At 35.5% G+C, this 24131-nt stretch overlaps 2 protein-coding genes across 8 annotated transcripts in view; one reads left to right on the plus strand and one right to left on the minus strand.

Annotated features, from left to right (window-relative positions):
- Nucleotides 1–1546, plus strand: part of LOC106061631 (calmodulin-A-like) — a 29190-nt gene extending 27644 nt beyond the window's left edge. For all 6 annotated transcript variants that reach the window (XM_056035312.1, XM_056035310.1, XM_056035311.1 and 3 more), the window contains one exon: nucleotides 140–1546. In XM_056035312.1, the coding sequence (XP_055891287.1) occupies nucleotides 140–249 (110 nt within the window). In that variant the 3' untranslated portion in view covers nucleotides 250–1546. The remainder of the gene's footprint in view (nucleotides 1–139) is intronic.
- LOC106069253 (diphosphomevalonate decarboxylase-like) lies at nucleotides 973–23109 on the minus strand. 2 transcript variants are annotated; one of them, XM_056035307.1, is made up of 12 exons: nucleotides 22968–23109; nucleotides 14613–14683; nucleotides 14439–14506; nucleotides 14122–14168; nucleotides 13727–13867; nucleotides 13501–13555; nucleotides 12088–12232; nucleotides 11727–11894; nucleotides 10296–10418; nucleotides 3727–3876; nucleotides 3383–3448; nucleotides 973–1505 (listed from the first exon to the last, which is right to left on the minus strand). In XM_056035307.1, the coding sequence occupies exons 1-12, from the start codon at nucleotides 23092–23094 to the stop codon at nucleotides 1413–1415; spliced, it is 1254 nt and encodes a 417-aa protein (XP_055891282.1). In that variant the 5' UTR covers nucleotides 23095–23109; the 3' UTR covers nucleotides 973–1412. The 2 variants fall into 2 exon arrangements, with proteins under 2 accessions (XP_055891282.1, XP_055891283.1); XM_056035308.1 differs by lacking the exon at nucleotides 22968–23109 and adding an exon at nucleotides 18913–19077.
- Between the last annotated feature and the right edge of the window lie 1022 nt (nucleotides 23110–24131).

Consider the following 24131-nt stretch of genomic DNA (forward strand, 5'->3'; position numbering starts at 1 on the left):
GAAATAGTTACGGTCTATTGAGTTTAAAAATGAAATAGTTGTGTATAATTGCATTTGGATATGAAATAGTTACTGTCTATAATTGAATGTAAGACCATTATTTCAGTCTCATGTTTTTGAGTTTCTTTTTCTTGATCAGAGTTTATTACATGCATGAGAAGTGACGATGAGGAATCAACAGATGAAGAAGATGATGAGCAAGAAAAAGAAACTGATCTTCATGAATCAAATCTTGAAAATGATGAATGAATTCAATGAAAATAATAAAACAAGCAAAAGATCAAGTCTTAAAGTGTTCAACCTTCCTGGGTTTTTAAGAACTTCCATTTTGTTTCTATTTTCTAAAATGACAGAAATGGAAGCAGAATATTCTAGTAGTCGCTGAGTCATTATGAAATGTAAAAGTTGAATGTTTCAATTAAAATTTTAATTAGTTATATTATACTCAACCACTACATGATTTGAAACTTTAAATTTTGACTGAACAATTCAGAAATTGTAGAAGCCAGCTAATTAACATGTTGACTATATATTGTATTTAATGTTTGCTTTTACAAATTATGTCAGTTGATTGACAAGTCTTGTTTCCCAAAATGGTTGTTTGAATGAGCATGCTCCCAGCTTCTATCATTCAAAGTCACTTTACTACTGGCATCAGTTTCTTTTCTGTAATGCCAGAATCTGTGTCCTAATAGTCTCAACTTCTTGTTTCTTTCTGTTAGAAAGCTAAACAAATATTGACTTCAATGTTTTCATTTGTCATTTTTTTATTGAGCCTTGAATCTAGCAGCTTTATTTTGCTAATGCAACCTCAAAGATTTTACATTCAATTCTCTACTGGGCTCTTAGATTAGCATATGTAACCCAATGTCCTTAGTGAGCCCTATTAATAACAAATTAATTTTTCATTTCTGTACAAGACCCTTGTGACATGTTATTTGTGAGATAATAAATGTAAACACACATACCATAAATCATTTGTTCCCTTTTATTTATGTTAACACAGTTGTATAAATGCAATGTTTATGTATTTTTCATTTCAATTGTGCCCAGTTAAATTTGATTGTTAAAATGCTTATTATAAGATAGTTAGCTGAGGTAACTATGTTGATATCAATTATAAATATTAAGTTTAAGTAGAAAATGATGCAATATGACTAAATAGTTTTTGAGATTGAGAACAATCAGAAATTATTAAAACATTATAGAACTCAAAATGTACATCATAATGTTTCTCATATTTTTGTGCCTAACAATTTTAATTTTAGTTCAGCATTACAATAGTAAGTAAAATATAAATTGATCTGGACATAGTCCTACTAATGCAATATATTATTTCACAATGCACATCCAGTCCTACTAAAGCAATATATTATTTCACAATGCACACATAGTCCTACCAATGCAAAATATTATCTCTCCAATGAACTCTCATGTTTAGGTTTTCTATTGGCAGAAAACAAACTTTCTGCTGGGTCAGTTACAACTTGAGGGCCACAACCAACCTAAATACAGTTCAAAGAAAAACAATCAAAAATAAAAGTTTGGATCAGTTATGTAATTACATTTGTAATAAATCTAGACTAACAACAATAAATCTGTGCAATTAGAAATATTTTTACCAATTTTTTTTATTAATGCTATATCATGCTTTTAGCATTCTCAATAAGCTATGATCCTATCACTTATCTGTACCAGTTGGAAACACTGGAAAGGGGGATGGGGGAGAGTTCTGGGTGAATTTTACTGCAATCACTTTTTAAAAAACATTTAAAGGAGTGGGAAAGACCCGAATTCGAAATCATGGCTCACACCTACTCAAGCAGACATACTAACCACTGCTAGTGGGGTGAAAATGAAAACAGAATATTATACTGTATAGTTATCTATTGTTTGTTTCAATCTTACTTCATAAACTAATTGATTATTTTTTTTAATTGAATATTGTATTGTCAGGTAAAATAAAAATAAAATAATTGTGCAAAATTTCAAAATTTAAGTTTGATCTGAGATTAATAATAATCTTTATTATCCGTAAGGAAATTTGTCTTACAATTTGTGCATTACACCAAACAAAAAAACATTATAACTATAAGAAACCAAAGTGTACATTCACACCAGACTCACTCATAATTTACATGTGACAAAGTTTATACCAGATTGTTCTTATTTAATGATTTGATTGCCAGGGGAACAAAAGAGTGTTTGTGTCTGTTTGTCTTTGCTATCGGTGTCTTGTATCTCTTTTGTGATGGTAAAATCACAAAATCCTGACACAAAGGGTGATTCTTTATTTTGAGGATCTTGTTAGCTTTTTTATAGATGTTTGTCTCAAACAACTGCCCAAATGGGGTTTGTTTTTTGCCAATGATTTTGCCAGCAGCATTTAGGATTCTATTAAGTTTATTTTTATTTTTAATGCTCAGATTGCCATACCAGGCAGTGATATTGAAACTTAAAATATTGCAGATGTGAGCGTGATAAAACATAGCCAAGGCCTTTTCGCTAACATTAAACGAGGACAGTTTTCTTAGTAGTCGTAATCTTTGCTGCCCTTTTTTGCTGATATAATCAGTATTTGCAGTAAAATTTAGTTTATTGTCTAGGATAGTACCAAGGTATTTAAAGGTTTGCACAATTTCAATAGTCTCTCCAGCTACAGAAACAATATCATTTCCCTTCTTGTCCCTACGAAAATCGATTATCATTTCTTTGGTTTTTTTTACATTTAATAATAAAACATTATCTTTACAGTATCTGTTAGAGAAAGATGTCCCTCTTGTTGTGAGTTTTGTCCAACATTATTTTCCTTCAAGGTACAGATTGGGTGTTGGAGAAATAATGTGTACAAACTTTATTTGTAAAAAAAAAAAAAAAAAATACAATTGTTCCTCAATGTTTTCTAGTAACAAATGACATTATAATCAAATAAGTCAACTTTTTTTTTGTTCTTGTTTCCATTAAAAATAACATTAAGACCATGTGACCACTTGTAACAAATTAGTGTTTTAAAATGTAGCAGATTTTTTTCCAATCGTTTGAAAATAGTCATACATCTCTGTCTATAGTAACACAATATAAGTTGTCCGACTGTAGAGATCAATTGCTTCATACTGTTGTTATAGAGAGAAAGTGATTCATTGTTAACAATAATTGTGTTTTACTGTAATGTTTGAAAGAAGATATGATTACTTGTAGAACTTGTATAAAAGTGTGAATTTTCACACTGTGAAAATATAAGGGTTATTGTTAGTCTTTGAAAGTAGTAGAAAACATTACAGATAGTAAAATTCAAACCAACCACATTTTTGAAAAACATTTTTAAAATACCATAGTATTTTTCATCCCTTTGTAAATTACATTTTATTTCTTTTTAAATTACCTTTGTATGAATGATATACTTGACAGCTCCTGGATTAGGCTGAACTTTGACCTTCTCCAGATCATCCTGTAATGAAATCAGTACATAGGTAAAAGTTCCTTCATACAATGATGTTTTGATAACTGGATATATTTTAAGGAAATTAATAGCTCAAACTATATATTACAATGCTCTAAAAAGAAATACAAAGTTTAGTTTTGTATGTTGAAGTCTATCTAATATTTAGTAATTGCCAGTTGCACTAGAAACTTCATATTTGAATTTGCTATCAAGGCAAACTTGACAGCTAAATAAAATGTACATTCAATACATGAGTCCCTCTTGAAAGACTGATCAGTACTTACACTAGTGAGTGTGTATTCGGAAACTGCTGGACCAGTGATGTGCATTGTACTTGAAGGAAAATAATGTTGGACAAAACTCACAACAAGAGGGACATCTTTCTCTAACAGATACAGACATGCATTAGGGCCTGCATCAAAAGTGTAAGCCACCTGAGGAGCAAAGAGAAAATCTGGTGACATCAACTTTGTGTGACTACATCAAGATAGAAAATGTATTCTAAACAAGACGTTCAGGTTTAGTTCATAGTGAACATCAGTCCACACTTTGCAAAATTGGAGTAGAAAAAAAAATGACAGGGAATTTGTTTGTAAACTGAAATATTTGTATTTTTCTGAGTTACTAAAAGTAGGTTTTAAATTTCTTTGAAACATTTTTTTTTACATATTCAATGAAATCTTTAAAGTATTTCCAAAATTTTTTTATTTTCTGGAACTAGCCGTGTGGTGAAATAGTTACTATTTGTTTATGTTTGTGTAACGTCGTGAGAATGTGTTCACAACATTGATTTAGTGTGCTACTGTCCAAGTCTCTTTCGTCAGTTCATGTGTCGTTCTAGTTTAATAAAGCCTTGTTTTAGGTTATTCTTCAGTGTTCCTTTATTTCTTATTACAATTTATTAAACTAGAAATTTTCAATTCCATGGATCTATGTGCCTCACGTATCTTTTTTGGATTTTCGTTCAACACTATTCTCAGTCTGTAAGTAAAAGTAGTAATACAAATGGAACGTCTATTTAGGCCAAAAGAGCTGGACATAGAGCCTAGCTCGCCATCGGCTGCCGAGAAGTGGCTGCACTGGCTCAGAACATTTGAGAATTTCATCTCCTCAGTCTCTCATTGCGAGATTGACAAAAAGAAATTACTGGAAAACTACGTTTCTTCGAGCGTATTTCAGTACATAAGTGAGTGTACCACGTTCGATGAATCAATCAAAGTTCTACAAAATGTCTACGTGAAGCCTAAAAGCGAAATTTTTGCACGGCACATGATAACTTTTTGTCGACAAGAGAACGGACAAACCGTTGACTCCTTCCTACTTAAGCTTAAAAGTATGGCCAAAGACTGTGACTTCAAAGCTGTCACCGCTGAAGAACACAGAGATATCTTCGTAAGAGACGCCTTCATTACTGGACTGGCTTCAAACAGCATAAGGCTGCGACTCTTAGAGAAATCTACGCTAACTCTACAGTGCGCCTATGAAGAGGCAAGACAACTTGAATATGCCCATAACCATGCCATGGCGTATAACATCCACTCTGAAACTCCCTGTGGAGCTAGCGCCGACGAGGAGAGCCTTTCTCCAACGACAAAAGTAGAACACGAGGTGAGTGCGGCGACTAGTAAAAGATGTTTCTTTTGTGGAAACAGCCCACATCAACGCTTTAGATGTCCGGCCCGTGACGCTACATGCAACCTGTGCGGTAAGAGGGGCCATTTCCAGAAAGTCTGTAGATCGACCAGACGGACACTCAAATCTATAACCTCAGCCATAGTGAAAGCAGATGATGAGACGTCTCAGACTACAACCGTTGGATCTTCCTGGGCATCAACACCAGCGTCCGGTCTTACTAAATCTACTATTTCAATACTCGTCAATGGAGTACCATTGAAGGCTCTCGTAGATACGGGGAGCAGTGAAAGCTATATATCTTCTTCAATTGCTAAAAGGTACAAATGGAAATTAGAAACGTCCAGAAACAGAATCTACATGGCCTCTACACATCTTTCTCGCACTACTCACGGCCATATTTTCGCTAAAATAAAGTACAAAGATGAACAATATGAAAGTGTTAAGCTCTCACTACTAGATGGACTAGTATCTGATGTAATCTTAGGGCTAGATTTCATCAGCCAGCACGAAAAACTGATGATCCCATTTGAAGGAAAACGAAGCACTCTCCAGGTCTGTACGCTGAAAGCTGCACGAGTTGAAGCCCCTCGCCTCTTCGCTAATCTGGCTCCTAACTGCCATCCCATAGCCACTAAATCTAGAAAATATTCTATGCCTGACTCCAAATTCATTCAAACTGAAATCAAGAGACTTCTATCTGACAAAATTATTGAGCCTTCCACGTCCCCGTGGCGAGCCCAGATAATTGTAACAACGAATGAAAGGCACAAAAAGAGAATGGTTATCGACTATAGCCAAACCATCAATCGATTCACTTACCTCGACGCGTATCCCGTGCCAAAAGTTGATGAACTGGTGCAGGAAATATCTAAATACTCAATGTACAGTACATTTGACCTCAAAAGCGCTTACCACCAGATACCTATCAGGGATGATGAAAAGCAGTACACGGCGTTCGAGGCTGGCGGAAAGCTTTATCAGTTTTGCCGCATTCCTTTTGGAGTGACAAACGGAGTCGCCGCATTTCAAAGGACGATCAACACAATAATTGAGGAGGCAGGGCTACAGGACACGTTCGCTTACGTGGATACCATCTGCGGACTTGACTCCATTAGCCACGACCAGAATCTACAGAGATTTCTCAATGCCGCTAAAAAGTACGGTATCACCTTCAACAATGATAAAAGTGCTATTGCGACTAATAAAGTATGCCTCCTAGGCTACGAAATCTCACAAGGGCAATTAAGACCAGACCCCGAAAGATTTCAAGCATTGAGAAACCTACCTCCACCACAAGACATGAAATCACAAAAGCGGGTGATTGGACTACTGTCCTATTATTCTCAATGGATCCCAAATTTCTCCAACAAGATCCATTTATTGGTGAACAACAAAGCCTTTCCTCCCCCTGAACAAGTACAACAAGCTTTTAAACAGCTAAAACACGAACTTGAAAACGCTGCTGTGTCGACGATAGACTACAATCGACCACTAACAGTCGAAACAGATGCCTCTGACATCGCGATTGCCGCCACTCTTAATCAAGACGGCCGTCCTGTCGCCTTCTTTTCAAGAACACTCACTAATAGTGAACGCAGACACTCAGCAGTGGAAAAGGAAGCATACGCTATCGTAGAAGCCCTGAGAAAATGGCAACATTACCTTATCAGTAGACCCTTCACATTGGTTACAGATCAACGCTCAGTGTCTTTTATGTTTGACCAGCAGAACAAGGGCAAGATCAAAAACGAAAAGATTCAAAGATGGCGACTGGAGCTTAGTTGTTTCCAATATGACGTCGTATATCGACCCGGGAAACAAAACGCTGCGGCGGATACCTTTTCAAGGAACCACTTTGCGTCAGCAATGACTGGAGAAGACCTCAAACTGTTACACAACAACCTCTGTCACCCAGGGGTCACGAGACTCCTCCATTTCGTTCGGACTAAGAACTTACCTTTTTCCTGCGAGGACGTCCGCAAAGTGGTAAACCAATGTAAAACTTGCGCTGAACTGAAGCCTAGATTCTTCAAACAGTTTTCAGGCACCCTCATCAAGGCTACCCAACCATTTCAGAGAGTAAGCATTGATTTTAAGGGGCCACTCCCATCTGCTACTCACAACAAATACTTATTAACAATGGTGGATGAGTACTCACGCTTCCCATTTGCCTACCCATGTCCCGATATGTCATCATCTACTGTCATAAAGTGTTTAAATCAGCTGTTTTCCTTAGTTGGGATGCCAGAGTACGTCCATTCTGACAGAGGTACGTCCTTTATGTCGAGGGAGGTGCAATCCTTTCTGCACGAGAGGGGAATAGCTACAAGTAGAACAACCGCTTTTAATCCCTCAGGCAACGGACAAATTGAACGACTAAACAAAACTCTATGGAACGCTGTTACTTTAGCACTGAAAGACCTCGATCTCCCGATCTCAAGATGGGAGCTTGTCTTGAACCAGGCCCTATACTCGATTAGATCATTACTATCTACGGCAACAAACGAAACTCCACATGAGAGAGTTTTCCGGTTCAACCGGAAATCCTCCTTCGGGATATCTATCCCCACTTGGCTATCTAGCCCAGGTCGAGTGTTGCTCAGAAGAGAGAACCGATCTTCAAAGTATGATCCTCTCTCGGAGGAAGTCGAATTGCTGATGTGTAACCCCCAATATGCCGTCGTACGGTTGCCCAGCGGTAAAGAGGAGACAGTCTCTCTAAGACGCTTGGCTCCCACCCCCTCCCCATCCACAACAACAAGTGAACCTTCGTTCTTCCCTCAGACTGAGGATAATGAATATCCTCCAGAAACTCAAAACACGGAAGTACCAGCCAACACCCCTACGGTGATACAAGAAAGGAAAAAACCCCTGGTAGGCTCTGAGGACCTCCGAGCGCTTCCTCTTGAAAATACCCCACTTGACGCACAGGAACTCACTAGTGACTCCCAAACTGTAGAACAGGATAGTCAACCCCGTTACAACTTAAGAGAGAGAAGAACCAGACCGAACTATAGAGTCTAGAGTTGTTTCTTTATTGCACTACCTATGTTCTACATAAACTGGCATTGTTTATCTCTTGCTACCGATACTAGAGTTTACTTTTCACTTACTTACGTACATGTTTACTTACTACACTATTTGTTAATACTTAAAACAGAAACTAGTAATTGTTTATAAGTCATACAACAGATACTGGTTTTTAGGTTTCTTTGTATCACCATTTATTAATGTTTACAAGAGAAATTAATATTTCGACACTGTTTATTGATCTATTATATTACATGCACTGGCATTCTCTTTTTGTTTATGCTATGGCCTACTATATTACTATACTTGCTATTTTAATTCTAGGCGGGGTGAATGTGGTGAAATAGTTACTATTTGTTTATGTTTGTGTAACGTCTTGAGAATGTGTTCACAACATTGATTTAGTGTGCTACTGTCCAAGTCTCTTTCGTCAGTTCATGTGTCGTTCTAGTTTAATAAAGCCTTGTTTTAGGTTACTCTTCAGTGTTCCTTTATTTCTTATTACAAGCCGTAAAATTATATCTGTCATACTAAGAAGTTTTTGAGGTACTAAATTATGCTATGAAAACACATTTTAATGTTTCGTTGCTTCATTTATAGCTCCCTTCTAAGGGAAAAAGTGTTATTTATCTATGCTCTCTGTTCATCTGTCTAATTATTACATTGTCTCAAAAAATTAAAGCACTATTAAAAATACAATGTGCCTTGTTTTCCACGTACTCAAAAGTATGTAAGCACCAGTTTAAAAACAAAATGTAGAAAGCAGTTACATGAGTTAACTCAAAGCAAAACCTGTACTACAGGCTTTGCAAAGTCCTAGACCATGGCCCCCCAATATCAACACTGTCATCATAGCCTCACACAACATAAAGCAACACTATGGCACCCCTGTAATAATGCAGTGGGTACCGAGTCATTGATGACTCCTTGGCCTCCAGGGAGAGCAAACACCACCCACCGAACAGGCCGTGAGTCTTCATCATGCTCTGGCTATAATTTAAAAAAAAAACAGAAGTGGAAAAGTGCTTGGAGAAGTCCCAAAAAGCCAGTGGAGTCTGGGAGCACATGAGGCGCCTTGACGCACTTCCCCGTGGTGGAGGCTGTCCAGGCCTGAGCAAGCTATTATAGCACAGTGCAGGACAAGCCACTGTCCTGTTGGCTCATGTTTCTCATGGCTATGGCCAAATTTTGATTCACGGTGCCCCGCTTGCTGATCTCAGTTTCAGCAGGTCTGGGAAACCCAAAATTCTCGACCTGTATGGTGACATGTATGCACTACGCAAAACAGGAGGGTTTCTGTCCAGGACCTTTTGCAAGAGAGGATTTGAGCCTCTCAAGACCTCACTCAAATGGAGTTTGATGATGATGATGATGATGAACTTAAAGCAAAAGTAGCCATTATGTAATTTTAATATTGATTTCATCACACACATATAATAATAATAATTTTATTTATAAAGGACTGTTAACAAACAAAATGTAGATTCATAAGATTACAAACATAAACACAAGAGCTAAAATGACAAATTAATCAAAAAAGGTTTAAACAGGTAGGTCTCAATGTTTTTCTTGAATGTAGTGTAGCAGTTACTTTTTTTTTAATAGTATCCATTTGTTTTTAAACTTAAAGTTGGTGCTTATACACAATAACTGATTTAAAAATCAATTGAAAAATTCAGTCTTAGCTTGGTAATGAAATATGATGCTAAAAAATCTGATTCAATTTTTTTCTTTTTGATGACCCAAAAGAGATGAACTTGATACTTAAACCTTTTATTAATAAAATGAAGTCAACAAAAATGTTTTTTTTCTCCAACAAAGTCAAAGTCTCCTAACAGTGTCTTAGTTTTCTATTACTCTAGTGTATTTGATACATTTGTGAATGCAGCAAGGTATATGTTAATCTAACCAGCAGAGGCAGTCTACAACTTTGTTTATCACAAATTATCTTAATAATAATAATATTTGTTGGGTTTTTTTTTGTGATGCTCTAAAATTAAATTTAAAACATTTATATAACCAGATCAATTCCCAGTTCAAATATGTTTTCATACAATCCAAAGTACAAACACATTTGACATTCCATATTCATAATGTATTCTAGTAACAAGCTAAACAAATGCATGAATGAGGCAACCCATTACTACAAATGGTTGTTTCATTGAAGACCATGACTACAGTGCTGTACCTTAATGTGTCCTGTGCTGTCATTAATAGAATGAACTAATTGAATGATTTGCCTGGAGACATCTGTCATGTAGAAAACTGGAGGGTAAGTGTCCAGACAGACTGCATGGAACTGATTACTATCCTGTACAAAAATACACATGATTTTATTTTTTTTTGTGTAAAATATAAATTAGAGTGACATAAAGTGATCCAAAAAAGCATAAATATACAAAAGGTCATTTTAGTAATCGTATTATTTTAACTCTTATAAGAGCATCAACAACCAAGAAAAAATGTGCCAATTTCACAAATGTACTTAATATGAAATACTGAAAACATATTGTCAGCTACTGCACATTGTTTTGTGGTGACAATTTAGGTTGTGTCGTGTAGTTTAGACAAGTGTCTTTTGCTTTGTCCCAAATCTGTTTTGTCTCTGCTCGTATTTCTTGTACGGGGCGAGAGTGCCTTGTATTTTTGTTTTGAATTGTTTTTGCTACGTCACAAAGTCGGGTGACATTTATTGGTCATTTGTTGTCCTGAGACAGTTCACCCTCTGAATTTGGTTGAAACGGACAGTGTGTTAGTCTGTACTAGTTTCTTGGACTTATATTATTCAGTAGGATTTTTGGACCCCTGTTTAGGGGTGCCAGTGTTGGAGCTGCATGTACTGAACTCGAGTCTATGCCCGTGTGGGCATCCCTTGTCGTCTCAAAAATATATATATATTATAGTCTTCAATGTCACTGTCAGAGTGGCGATCATCGACAGCGTTGAGTGTCAGAGCAGTTACACATCAGTTGGTATCAGCTGAGGTCTAACTTTATTATTGCCAAGGTTGGCAGTTTTTGTGATGCCAGTTGGTCAGCGTCTAGTGGACTATGAAACCAGTGTGACAAAATGATAGCAGTAGCAAGGTGTTTATGTCTATCTATCTATATATATATATATATATATATATATATATATATATATATATAATCTATTCATCATTCTATCATTCTCATTGTACATATACATCTATCAGTATCATACAATTAAATTTTTTTTTTTTGTTATTTAAACTATCCACCTAGTTGGTTACTGTATGTACGACTGTGGGTGAGTGATGTTCTTGTCAGGGTGAACCCGGGATCTTAATTGTGTACAGCTAGTTAAGAACACAAATAATTCCTGAACCTGACAGGCTGAAGTAGGAATAGTATTAGTTCAATAGTTTTGAGAGTTCCAGATCAACTAGTCAAGGCATAAAATTGATATTTAGGAAACTTTTACTTTCAACTCCGATACTTTTCAAAAGCTGGCAAGCAGCCATAGTAGTCTAGATGCTCTAGACTCTAGATCTAGAATAGATAACAACTAGAGATGGATTTCTCTCTCAACTTTATTCTACAATAAAAAAGAATATTTAAATGTATGAACATAAAGAGATTTAAACATGTCATGATACCTGCATAGTTAACTTGGCAAATGTTGGGAAGTCTTTCTCTTTTATTGCTTGTGTCATTAGTTTCATTTTCTTGTCAATGCCCTGGATGCGTTGCTGCATGAGTTCACTTGTTGATATGGTTGTCTGCATGCCCTCTGTACTGCCCACATCTTTTTTCTGATCACTCACCTACAGATAATATATACATAGTAACTTAAGAATGAGTGAGATCTCTTGACTAGGAGGGGGGGGGGGGTATCTTGAGATCTCTTGACTGGGTGGGGGATCTTGTGATCTCTGGACTAGGGGGGGATATTGAGATCTCTTGACTGGGGGGATCTTGAGATCTCTTGACTAGTTTGATCAAGTGAAAAAGACTCACCACAAGAATGAGTGCTCTCATTTCAGGCCAGTGAGTCTCAGGAGCTATTTGAACAGCGTAAGAATCAGTGCCATCATCAGCTTTGCCTTTTTCCCAGGCTACATATCCTCCATAAATACTTCGACAGGCACTACCAGAGCCCTGTCTAGATTTTTAAATTAAAAAAGAAAGCTGAATGTATTACTATGATAATGCTGAACTTATGACTATAATTATAATCTGTGATAAAAACAAACTGAAAGTTAAAAAAGCATTAATGTATATAGAATAATATACACTTGAAAAAATATGGAGAAACAGTGTACATTGTTCTGCAGATCCATGGGCCAAATAGAATATCTGGCCTCACTCATTATAGTCATGTATTACATTATACTTCTGCTAGAAAGGGCAAAAGTGTAAAGTTTAGTTTCAATAACTTCTAGTACATCAGATTAAGCTAGACATTAGATTAGGCAATGTGTGTTAATTTGTATCCGAAGGTAATTTAAATATATTGGTTCCAGTTTCATCCATATATTTTGCAACATAATCAAGTATGAATAATAGATAACATTAACAGGTTTTTGAGTGAGCAATCAGCAGCATTTCAATTTACAGACAATGTATTTTTAAGAATTTGTACCCTTAGACAATGTTTGAGAATTGAGTGTTTCTAGGTTCTGTCCTTTTAAGTGCCACAAACAGTTTCTTGTAAATTTTGACTATAATCAAACAGACTGTCTATATATTTGTTTTTTTTTTCTATAGTCTGTTAAAAACAACACATAAAGTACTATACAAGTATTAATGACATATTCATATCTAGCATTGTTTTTCACATGCTTAACATTACACCAAGCACAACAACAAGTTCAATAGACTCATTATTTTAAAATTTATGGATTAAAAAATAACACACACAAGACAAAAGACAAATTCTAAACATGGTATGCACATATCAAAAGCTTATATCCTTTAGATATTTTCAACTTTTTAAAACTATTTTGTTTTATTGATTCTACTTTAATGGCATAATTTAAACCATTTTTATGCACTAACAATTGATTACAACTTATTAGACTTTTCTTAAAACAATACTTAAGTGCTTCAACATCTGTGATACAAAAATCACACGAAAGATGTGCAATTTTATAATTGATTTATAGATAATATCAATATATTATTTAACAAACAATTATATTTATTCTTTGATTCATTTTGGCAACAGGTGGATTTGTCTATTTGACTTTGATAAAGCTATTCTATTATTTCCATTTTTAGTACATAATAATGCAACACTTTTTAAGACTGGGAAAAGATAAACTTCATTTCTCAATGCAGCCTTACTTACTACTACTACAGTGTGTGTTCAGTAATGCTATTTTAGAAAGCTTCTTGAATCCAAGGATGTCAAAGGAATGGCACACCTACCTTGCTATATCAGAGATTTCTCCTTGCACTCCATACAGTTTAGCTAAGGAGTAAACTGGGAACAGAGAGATCACTTTAGAACATACTAATAGCAAATATTTACAACATTTTGTGACTTATGAGAAAACCAGCAATATATTTTGACTTAGTAATTACTATTTACCCCTTATGATTGAAATCATATTCATACTTTATATTAGGGATCTGATATTATAATGCCACCAACCTAAACATGCATAGCCAGCAGCCGAGGAGGCCAATCCAGCAGCTGTAGGGAAATTATTTTCTGAAACAATATGGACATGTTTCAGTAACAGATCTGCTTCATTTTCACTGTCAGACAATCTCTTACGAGCACGCCTCTTAACTGAAACATTAGACAAATATAATTGAGAAAAACTATCATAATGTAGACATACAAAAGAAAAAAAAATTCTAAATTAGAAAGAGATCCTACTGGTGAAAAATATCAGAGAGAAAAAAAAGGGCATAGTCATGAGGATCACTTGTGGCTCTAAATGGTTCATGCATTGGGTGAAAAGGAAGTTCTTAACTGTCAATAAAAAAAAACATTTCAAATCTACACAATTTATTTCACGTTTTAGCTTTATTGCAACATACTTTCTTTAAGAACATTTTGTATTCTGGGATTTTCTATAGACTGCTCTCTGTGGAGGAACAAAATGAGTGTATTATAGAACAATGTCAACATTAAACCAAAAACACTTAATTTATATATTTTTTAAAACATTTAAAATAATAAACAGAACAATATAACCTTAACTTTTATAGTCCATAAGCCCCATCATTAAAAATGAGTTTTTGAGTTTTGAATTTTTTGGCAAATCGGCACACTATAGGCCAAGTCATGCCCCCATCACTTAAAATTAATTTATAAAAAAGCATTTTTGACAAATTTGTAACAATCAGTAACTTACTTTCCATTTAACCACATTTTGTCCTCATTGAAATCAGAGCTAACGGCCACTGAGGTTTTGGCTCGGAGCTAAAAAGAAAAGATTAATAATTACATTTTTAAAAACAAAATAAGTCAGTTTAAAAAAATCTTATAAAGTAGAAACATTTAATGATAATGATTTAAAAAAACTCACTTCATCTTGTCCTAAGGTAACACTCAAAGAAGAATTTGTTGGCAAAATTAACTTTTCGTTTCTTTTACCCCCTAAGATAATGGAAAAGCAAATATAGAAGTAATTAAATCATTTTAAAAAAAAGAGCAACAAAATGTAAAAAAAAAAAAGAAAAAGATTAAGTAGACAGTTGTACATTTTAGAGTAGATCTAAATGTGTTGCACTGACACTGAAATCGTGCAAACAGGACTCATTATTGTTAACCAATTATATTTTATTTTGATGGTTTGTATCTTAACTATTATAATATTTATGTCCATGCTCCATTTGTTTACATTTCCGACACATTTAGATTTTGTTTTTCTTTAAGCAGCAATAAATTTAAGGATCATCTCATGGAAATGAGATGAATAACTGGGCATTAGCTGTGGTGGAAACGATGTCACTCACACATCAGTTCCCCCCTCTCCCCACAGCTGATGTATCCAAATGAACGGCAGTGCCGATACAGTTTGGGGTCAGCGGCATTACAGGTTCTGCCAGGGTGTAGCATTGGGTGCTGCAAACTACCTTAGGGTTGCCAGCTCCTTATTTTTCCTCAGGGTTGACTCCACTACCTATAGTCTATAGTATAAAATGCTTCCTAATGGCATGCATCTCAAATAGTCTCTTGACAACCAGTTCAACTCCTAGCCTTCACACTAACAGGAGAAGGGGCAAAGGCGAGTAACTGGCGCTTTAACCTGTAAGCTTCGGGCAGGAGGGGCTTGTTAGCCATGGCTCATTTGGCTGGCTAGCCACCAAGGAGAAGGAACACTCTGAATTCAAACCTCTGTTGCCTTGCACTACAGCTGCCTATTATAATTAATATGGGATCTTAGTCTTAGAATTTAGAACAAACTAACAAACAAATTCAAAGTAATCAAAGACAGTAGGCCAGTGACTGAGACTGACAGTAACTTACGTTTATCGAACAAGTTAAGCTCATTCGCCGACATTTTTTATGTTTGAATTTGTGTATCTCCGTAAAAATTAGACCTAGAAAAAAACTGATTGTATCTGTGAACTCCTCATCCATTTTTCTTAAAAAGTAGACATGTTTTATTCTATTACTACTCATAGTTAAACTTATATTTGATGTTAAAATGGGTCAGGTTGATGATTTCAAAAGCTTAAATTATCGAACACTTTTTTACCTTTATCTTATCTTATCGAACATATTAAGAACTTATCGAACACACGAGAAGTATGGTGTTTTAAAAGTGTTATAATCTTAAAATTTTGTGAAAAGTATGGTGTTTCAAAAGTGTTATAATCTATATATTTTTTTTATTTATATCATTTTCTTTTTACGCCATGTCAAGAAAGACAGATTTTTAGTCATTTTCAAATGGTCCACATCGAAGGAATCTATCACTGATCAGCTCTGCTTAGAAACTGACGGTGCTAAGCCAGTTACGCATTACCGTAGTACTTATTTAGGTCTAAGCTATTTTGAGACATAAGGCCATTAATAAATTAAATCCAGATATTATTTATTTGAGGGAGAGCCTAATAAGCTTTGGTAGCCAATAGATAATCCCGCCCTCCCCAAGTCATTGCAGGACACAACAGTTTACTTGGTTGACCTAAAAACAAAACATACGGTACGCGGCCCTACGTAACTAGCCGCCGATCTAGCACGCTCAGTGTATGTAACAGCCCAAAAGTCAGTGCTAGATATTGTTACGTATTTCTGATTTTCTGGCTAAATGTACTAGGCACACAAATAAAAGAAACACTGCAAAGAACTTGACGACTCAACTTTCAGCTTTATATAACTTTATTGAATTATAACTATAACAATTCGTCACTGTAACATGTAGCGTATACGTCTTACATCGACTGTATCGACTGTAACGGCTCAAGTCCACTCTCTTCTACTGTCTCGCACAGTAGAGAACAGTATCGACGACTGTACTGACTCTTTTCACATGAACTCTCTGGTTTATAAAGAGTCCCTAATCGCTTGTCTATTGTTGCAAAAACACTGCTAGTATCCTCTGGAACAACATGGGAGGAAACATCACATCCTGTTGTTGTTTATACATGTCGATTCCAGATAACACTCGGTGCTGTGTCATCTCACCGGGGTCACACATAGTGACCTCTACCTGTCACTGTTCATTCGTAACAATATTTTTCGATCTGGGCGGGGAAGGGGGGGGGTGCTGAAAAGCTATGGTAGCTTGCAAGCTGTGTTACCTATAGTTGTAGATAAATCCGCCCTCCCTAAACCACCTGGTTGACCAAAAAAAAAAAAAAACACCGTATTTTAGAGCACGGTTAGTATTTGTCACACACACACACAAACAACATATCTATATATACTACGTATCTATCATGCCTAGTGTTTGTGACCTAATTAGCGGCTTGACCGTAGGTACTCGACTGATGGCTCCTCCCCCTTTCCCCTCAACATTGTTCTTACTACAACTTGAACAATGTTTTGGGGCCGTGTTGATGGCCTGGTTTACACCTGTGTGTTACGCTATCACTGACCATTTTTTTTTGTTGTGTGTTAGTCTGGTGGCTGCGTTTGGATTGAGTCTTGATATTTACGTTGTTACTTTGCACTGAAAAAGTGTGAATGTTGGAGAGTGGAAGCGCGCGTAAGGGGGTGTAGGCAGAATAAGAGAGTGGTTAAATGTGTTATTGATATTATTTTGTGTATTTGTGATGTTTGTGAAGGAGTGTCTTTGTAGCGCATTATGAGCTTTATCATACTTTATGACAAATATATATATATATATATATAATTTTATAGACCCGGCGCCACACGTCTAGATCGAGAAGCACAACTGACTCTTGTATTTGAGGCTGACGTCAAATTCTAATGGTCGATCAATTATTGATGATCTCTGGATACAGTGTCTTGACTGTTTCTCTCCCCCACCCCCCGACCTTTTCTTTTTTTACCTGCCCAAGACATTTTTATTTCAAAATACCATATCTTCATTCTATACCTCCCCCTTTGCCCTTTCGTTTTATTAATATCTCTTCACATCAAGCACATGCGCTAGGTATTGGTTTATAACACATAATTCAGAAGTTAATAGAATGGGGCAAATTCAGAAGTTAATAGAATGGGGCATCTGAAAAAGAAACAATAACTGAATACATTCCACTCTGTTCCTTCCGGTGATTACGTGATTACGCATAGTTGCTATTAGCATCAAGCTATAATATATGTGTCATAAAATCAAGCTTTTAAAATGGGTACAATTAGTGCATATCGATGTAAATCTATTTACTTAAAAAAATATAGCACATTTACGGTAAACCAAAAATAGCTGATACAAATTGTAACATATGATTAATTTATATCTGTACTTTGCATTACATTATTTTAAAAAATAACAATTAAAAAATATATAATTTAAATATTTTGTCTTCTTTGGGTTATATCCCTTTGATGTTTATTTTTAACATTAAAATGGCGTTCGATATCTTACGAAGCTGAGATTGCTTATATAAAAACTGCTATTATTGAACACCCCCTTTTTAAACCTCAATTTTCATGTTTAGGTAACAAAGGACACTTTCAAATAAATAGTTGTAAATATTTCTCAGCCTAATTAGAAGCGTATTATATAGTTTTTTTTGAGCTGAAGCATCATTAGCATTAAAAAATACCCTTAACCTGAGACTCACTCCACTCTTCCCAAGAGTTCAAAAAATGTGAAATTTTTATACCAATATTACCAATGCACTTTGAATATAAGTAAAAAAATGATCCTCGTGTGAAAATGAAACTAATTATAACTTAACTATAAAGAAATGGACGATGCACAATAAGAATGGACTAGTTTCTTTATAATCATCGAAATAAAGGAGAATTTAAAAAATACAATGGAGTGTTCGATAAGTACCTTAAAATGAAGGTGTTCGATAGATGTAAGTTACTCTAGACTAAGTCTCACTCTCACTTAAGTCAAGTCTAGTCTTAGTTTAGTCTTAAGTAAGAGTCTAAGAGTAATAACTTACTTATACATATTGTAACATAGTGACATAGTCACTCAGATAGTCACACTATAACTTATATATTATTATATAGATGATAAAAAAAAATAGATCTAGAATCAAGATCTAATTATAATATAATATTAATAATAATGATAATAATATAATATTTAAAATATTATTATAATTAATTTAATATAATAATTATAATTATATAAATAAGACTTAGACTTAGTCTTAGACTGATAACCATCTTATTACTTAGACTTAATTAATAACTTATTATAATCTTATAATTTATTTATAATTTATACATACAGTACTTTATGACAGCTATATTTACAGGAGCAGTGCATGTAACACAAAGAAAGCCATCATTGTTTGGATCTTGCATTTTACTTTGATTTGAATTCTAGACTATATTAGTAGAGATAGATCTAGATCTAGATTCTATATTATATATAGACTATCAATAGTTACAGTGACACTAGATCTTCAAATAAAAAGTTTCGTAAACATTAAAGGTGTTGCCAACCTAAAAATTTAATTTAGCTAAAAAAAATTAATCACTTTCACATTACTTATAGAATTACCAAAAAAAAAAAAAAGTTTTACCAAAAATAAGAGAGGCAGGCCTTAGCGGTGCATGATACCCATGGCGAGTGTTAAAATGCATGCGGGGCCTACGATGCCTAGGGCTAAACCTAACCCAAAATATCATGCTTCGAGCCTTAGATCTGAGCTTTCATGGTTATTGATATTGCAGGAAAATCTTCAAATAAAAAAACAAAATTTAATAAAATACTCTGAAAGACACAAAGATAAAGGCACATTCCTCGTCCCATATGCTAGGACAAATTTGTACAAATACTCCTTCTTCCCTAGTGCTATTAGAGCATGGAATGGGTTGCCTGAGCTAGCCAGGAAAACCAGTGACTTGGCAGAATTTAAGTCATTGGTTAATAGGCATGACTAAATGCATGACGCGTAGGACGTAATTTAATCATCTTCTTCTTTGAAGTATCGTCTGTATTATATAAGATAAGATAAGAAGGAAAGCTATTTCCATTTTGAGTTCCTAAACCTTCTTAAAATTGTAGAAAAATCCACCACACTGTATTTTAGTCTATAACGCATTGGTACGAGACATGGTACAGTACATTAGAATGCGCGATAGCAAGAACTGTATAACGGGGTCATGGTGGGAAAAAATATTTTGGTGCGGGGTCTTGGGTGGTTCGCCCTGTTTGCCATCCCCTAAAGGTCTCTGCTGTGCTTGAATTGTGTTGGTGTTGAGACCATTTAGAGATATTTTGAAATGACGTGATAATAGTTTCTGAATGTCTGTGTGTGATAGGCCCACCTAAAGTTCTTAGGAAGAAACTGCTTCTGTTGTTTTTGTTGTTTCGACAAAATTATAGTTTTTTCGCAGTTAATTTATATTTTTCTATTTTATTTGGGTCCACCAAGATTTTAGATTCGGAAGATATATAATATATATATAATATATATCATGACCCAAAACTCCCTCAGGACGACTGTGGTTCATGTTCGAACCCGGGTTCAGTGATTCTGAACGACAGGTTAAGAGACAAACCACCCGACTAATCAGATATCCATATTCTCAATAAGACTATCGATATATCTATACGTGTAGGCCTATAATATGTGTATTGAGAACAGTGGCGTAGCTAGAGTATATGATGCCTGGTGCGGTACCTCATCGTGATGCCCCCCCCTTCCAAAAAAAAAACAACTAAATAATTAATAACGTTGCAAAACCTTACTTTTTTGTTCAAAATAATATGTATTCATTAATCAAATATTGTTAATTCTTTCATGGCCTTAATGATCTTTCATGACCACAGCATTATCATAGCCTTGACCCCTGCAGTCCATTATGTCTAAGCCACCCGAACGCAATTTCTCTAGAATCATCTCAGTGATTCCAGCAGCATGCTTGTCCTTTGTGTCGATGAAGTCAATAAAAGACTCACAAACCTGCACCCGTCATTATCCATGACAACATACCGTAAAATTTGGGAAATTTTATCCAGCTTTGAGATGTCAGGTGTACTGTCAAAAATAATAGAGAAATATTTGGCTTGTTTTACTTGCTGTATGATTTGTTTTTTAGTGTGATTCCCCCAATATTGTAGTTCGAAGCACATGCTCCCTCAAGAGTGGATCGTACTTTGATAGTAATTTTACTAACTCTCCAGGTTTTCGTCTCTTGTATAATCAAATCTTGGGCCTTGTTGTCAATATTGTTCCCTACTCTCAGGCGAACTTCAAGTTCCCTCCAAGCAAGCGATGACTAAATGTGAGCTCTGCTGGTCTCATGTTTTTCTATTTTCGGGGATAACCTCCACCACTCATTGAATCCATCTTTGGATTTAAATGAAGATTTGGTACTTGATCTTGTTGAGAAGAGTATGCAGGGGAAGCAAAATAAGGATTCTTTTTTTTTTTTTTTGGCGAATAACACATCCACTTTCAAAGAACTTTCTCGCCGTTTGACATTTGCCAGAAAAAAAAACCTTTGAAAGCTTTCTTGCCTTTCCTTTTGCTGATTCTTGATTTCTATACGCCTCTCTGAATTGACTGTCCATACGCTGAACTGTTCAGATCCTTGAGTGACAAGGTGTATGCGAATATTATCTGTGACATCAGGCAAATCTCCAATGTCGTTCAGTCTAGAGTTTATTATCCTGCTTTCTGTATTGTTTACACTGTCTGATGGTTCAGCTTCTTCAGTATGAATTTTTGAGGAGTGTACTAAAGACATGCTTGTGTGCTGTCCTTTAGTCTCTAGAAACTGCGATATTGAAGTATTTTCTTCTTTTCAGGATGTCGGCCTCATCATTTTTTTCTGGATTCAATGATAACCGTCTCATCTTGCTTTGTTGCTTTTAATTGTTCAGTTAATTCATACCCAATAACAGCTCGCGTATAGTCGGTGGACTCTGGCAATGGTGTGACTTCAAATTGTCTCGATGCTTCTTTAGACTTAAGAAATTTAAGAAACGCACCTCAACTCGGTGGGCTGCGACTCCAACGTGAAAACACGCCAAAATATCTAGGGGTGACCCTGGATAGAAAGTTGTCAATGTTCCAGCACGTCCAGGACGTTGAAAGAAAAGCATCGGAGAAGTTAGAGTTACTAAGAAAGCTGGCCAGCACAAAGTGGGGTGCCAAAGCTGACATGCTACGCACATTGTACTTAGGGGCAGTCAGATCACAAATTGAGTACAGCTATACAGTTCAAGTATATGCTAGTAAAACTGCCCTCGAATCACTCGACCGATTACAATCACAGGCACTAAGGTTCATTTGTGGCACCTCTCGGACAAGCCCAACAAACGCAGCTGAAATCTTAACAAACGTGGCCCCTTTACATTTAAGGAGGGAGAGGGCGTAATCCCAATTAGAAGAATTAGTACTTGCCCTCCGTGGAGGAGAATGCCGGCCCGACAAATAAGCATGTCCCTTATAGGGCAAGAGGGAGCCACCAAGAGGCGATTAACACCTGCCATACTCCAAAACTTGGCATCAGCTACACTAAAGTCCTATCCATCAGATGCCATTTTCTGTTATACCGATGGGTCGGTAAAGAGGGACTCCGATAGATGTGGGTATGGAGCCCTTATAGTCTACCCAGACCGGACAGAACCAGAGATGCCGATTTCTCCGTCTGAGTTTAAAAGGGTTTTGAGGCGCCAGCCAGACTAGTCAGTCTTGAGCACTGTTCATCATTTTGTTTACGTTACAGTATTACAATTAACTAGTTAGTTTAAAAAAACTCGTACAAAACAAAGGTTAGCTTATTTAAAAATATTGACATTACAATAGAATTATTTCCAAAATTAAACTATAAAGAATCATAAAGAAATGAATAAACTAAGACAATTGTTTAGAGCTAGAGTTTAGAAATATATTTGTAAACTCAATATCTAGATTAAACCCTTGGACTAAACAATGAAGTAAAAAAAGGTTGGCCTATCTTCTTCTTTTTTATATTACAGAGCATTGATCAGTGTAGTAACAACATACACCGTGTGTCCGAAATAAATCTAGTAAATTAGATACAAACTGTTCTATAGCTTACATTGTATGGAAGAAATAGTCAAGGAGATAAACAAAATAGCGACATGACTAGTTTATAAATCGTTAGTTCATGTTTAAAATACAGTAGTTTAAGTTTGTTCGTGTCCATACAATTAGTAGTTTTTACTGAAAAGCTCACGGAAATAGGAAATTAATACACACTGGGGGAAATTTGGTGCCCCTCTCCAATTGGTGCCCTGTGCGGCCCGCACCACCCGCACAATGGTAGCTACGCCACTGATTGAGAATCTAGTTTACAGACTCACCCAAATCTGTGTAAAGATAAACACAAAGATTAATAGATCTAATAATGTTCAGGCCGTAATCTTTAATTCCATCTTGGCCTCGACTGATGTTCCGTTCAATACCATGCGCACCATATATTGTGTGCATTATCTACATATCAACACTATCTGCAAACTTTGTCAAGGCTGTTACTGGTTAGGCCTGCTAGAGCAGTTTTACAGTAAAAAGAGCACATTTTTAGTGCCTTTTTATCTATGTTTTTTTTTTTTTTTTTTTTTGCTTTCTTTTTATATTCGTTTGACTAGCTGCCTAGAAGCATAAGTAGACTGTTTAGAGATGGCAATGTTTGTGGCACCTTTTGCAAACTGTTTTCTTCTTATGATGATATCACGATGAATGGTGCACAACTAAATCCTAGGTATAACATGCACTACTAAATAGTAGGTAGGCCCTATAACATGCACTACTAAATATTAGGTATAACATGTATCTAGGGCTAGCTGCAGGTCTCATTTGATGTTTTTTTTTATCGGAGTTCACAATAGTCCTGATAGACACCTATGTGTGAATTAGTTGCAATGAAATTAAGCGGGCTTATGGTTTATTATGGCCGGATCATGCTCTCCTTTTAGTTTCATTTTTGAAAGTTCAATAAACGAGCTACATTTTAACAATCTCTAACATATTTTTACGCCCATGAATTGATGTATGCTACAATGAAATGAAACGGCCCGCTCACTTTCTCTTTCCTTCTCTTGCTCTTCGGAAAAAAACATTTTTTGTTATTTTTTTGAACCCACGTGTCATATTTTTCCGACATAGACCTTTCACTTGATTTGAAAAGAAAAATTAGCAAAATATATTTAAAAAAAAAAGAAGCTAATATTGAGTGTAATTGTATCAATTACTTAGCAGCCATGCAATTAAATTTGTAATAGATATAGACTAACAATTATAATCTGTTTGATTAGAAATATTTTACCAATTGTTTTTGTTTAGCGCAATTTCATGCTTTTCGCGTTCTCAATGTGCTATAATTCTATCACTTGTTTGGCTTTTGAAAATAAAAGGTTTCTTTTCATCAATTTCAGGCCTATAGGAGGGAAATGCCTTTTCCGAAGGCACCAATTGAATGTCCTATTTACATTCCCTTTTCTACATTTATTTTGGATTTCTGTCTTTTA

The sequence above is a fragment of the Biomphalaria glabrata genome, chromosome 7 (assembly GCF_947242115.1).
Source record: "Biomphalaria glabrata chromosome 7, xgBioGlab47.1, whole genome shotgun sequence".
NCBI lineage: Eukaryota > Metazoa > Mollusca > Gastropoda > Planorbidae > Biomphalaria > Biomphalaria glabrata.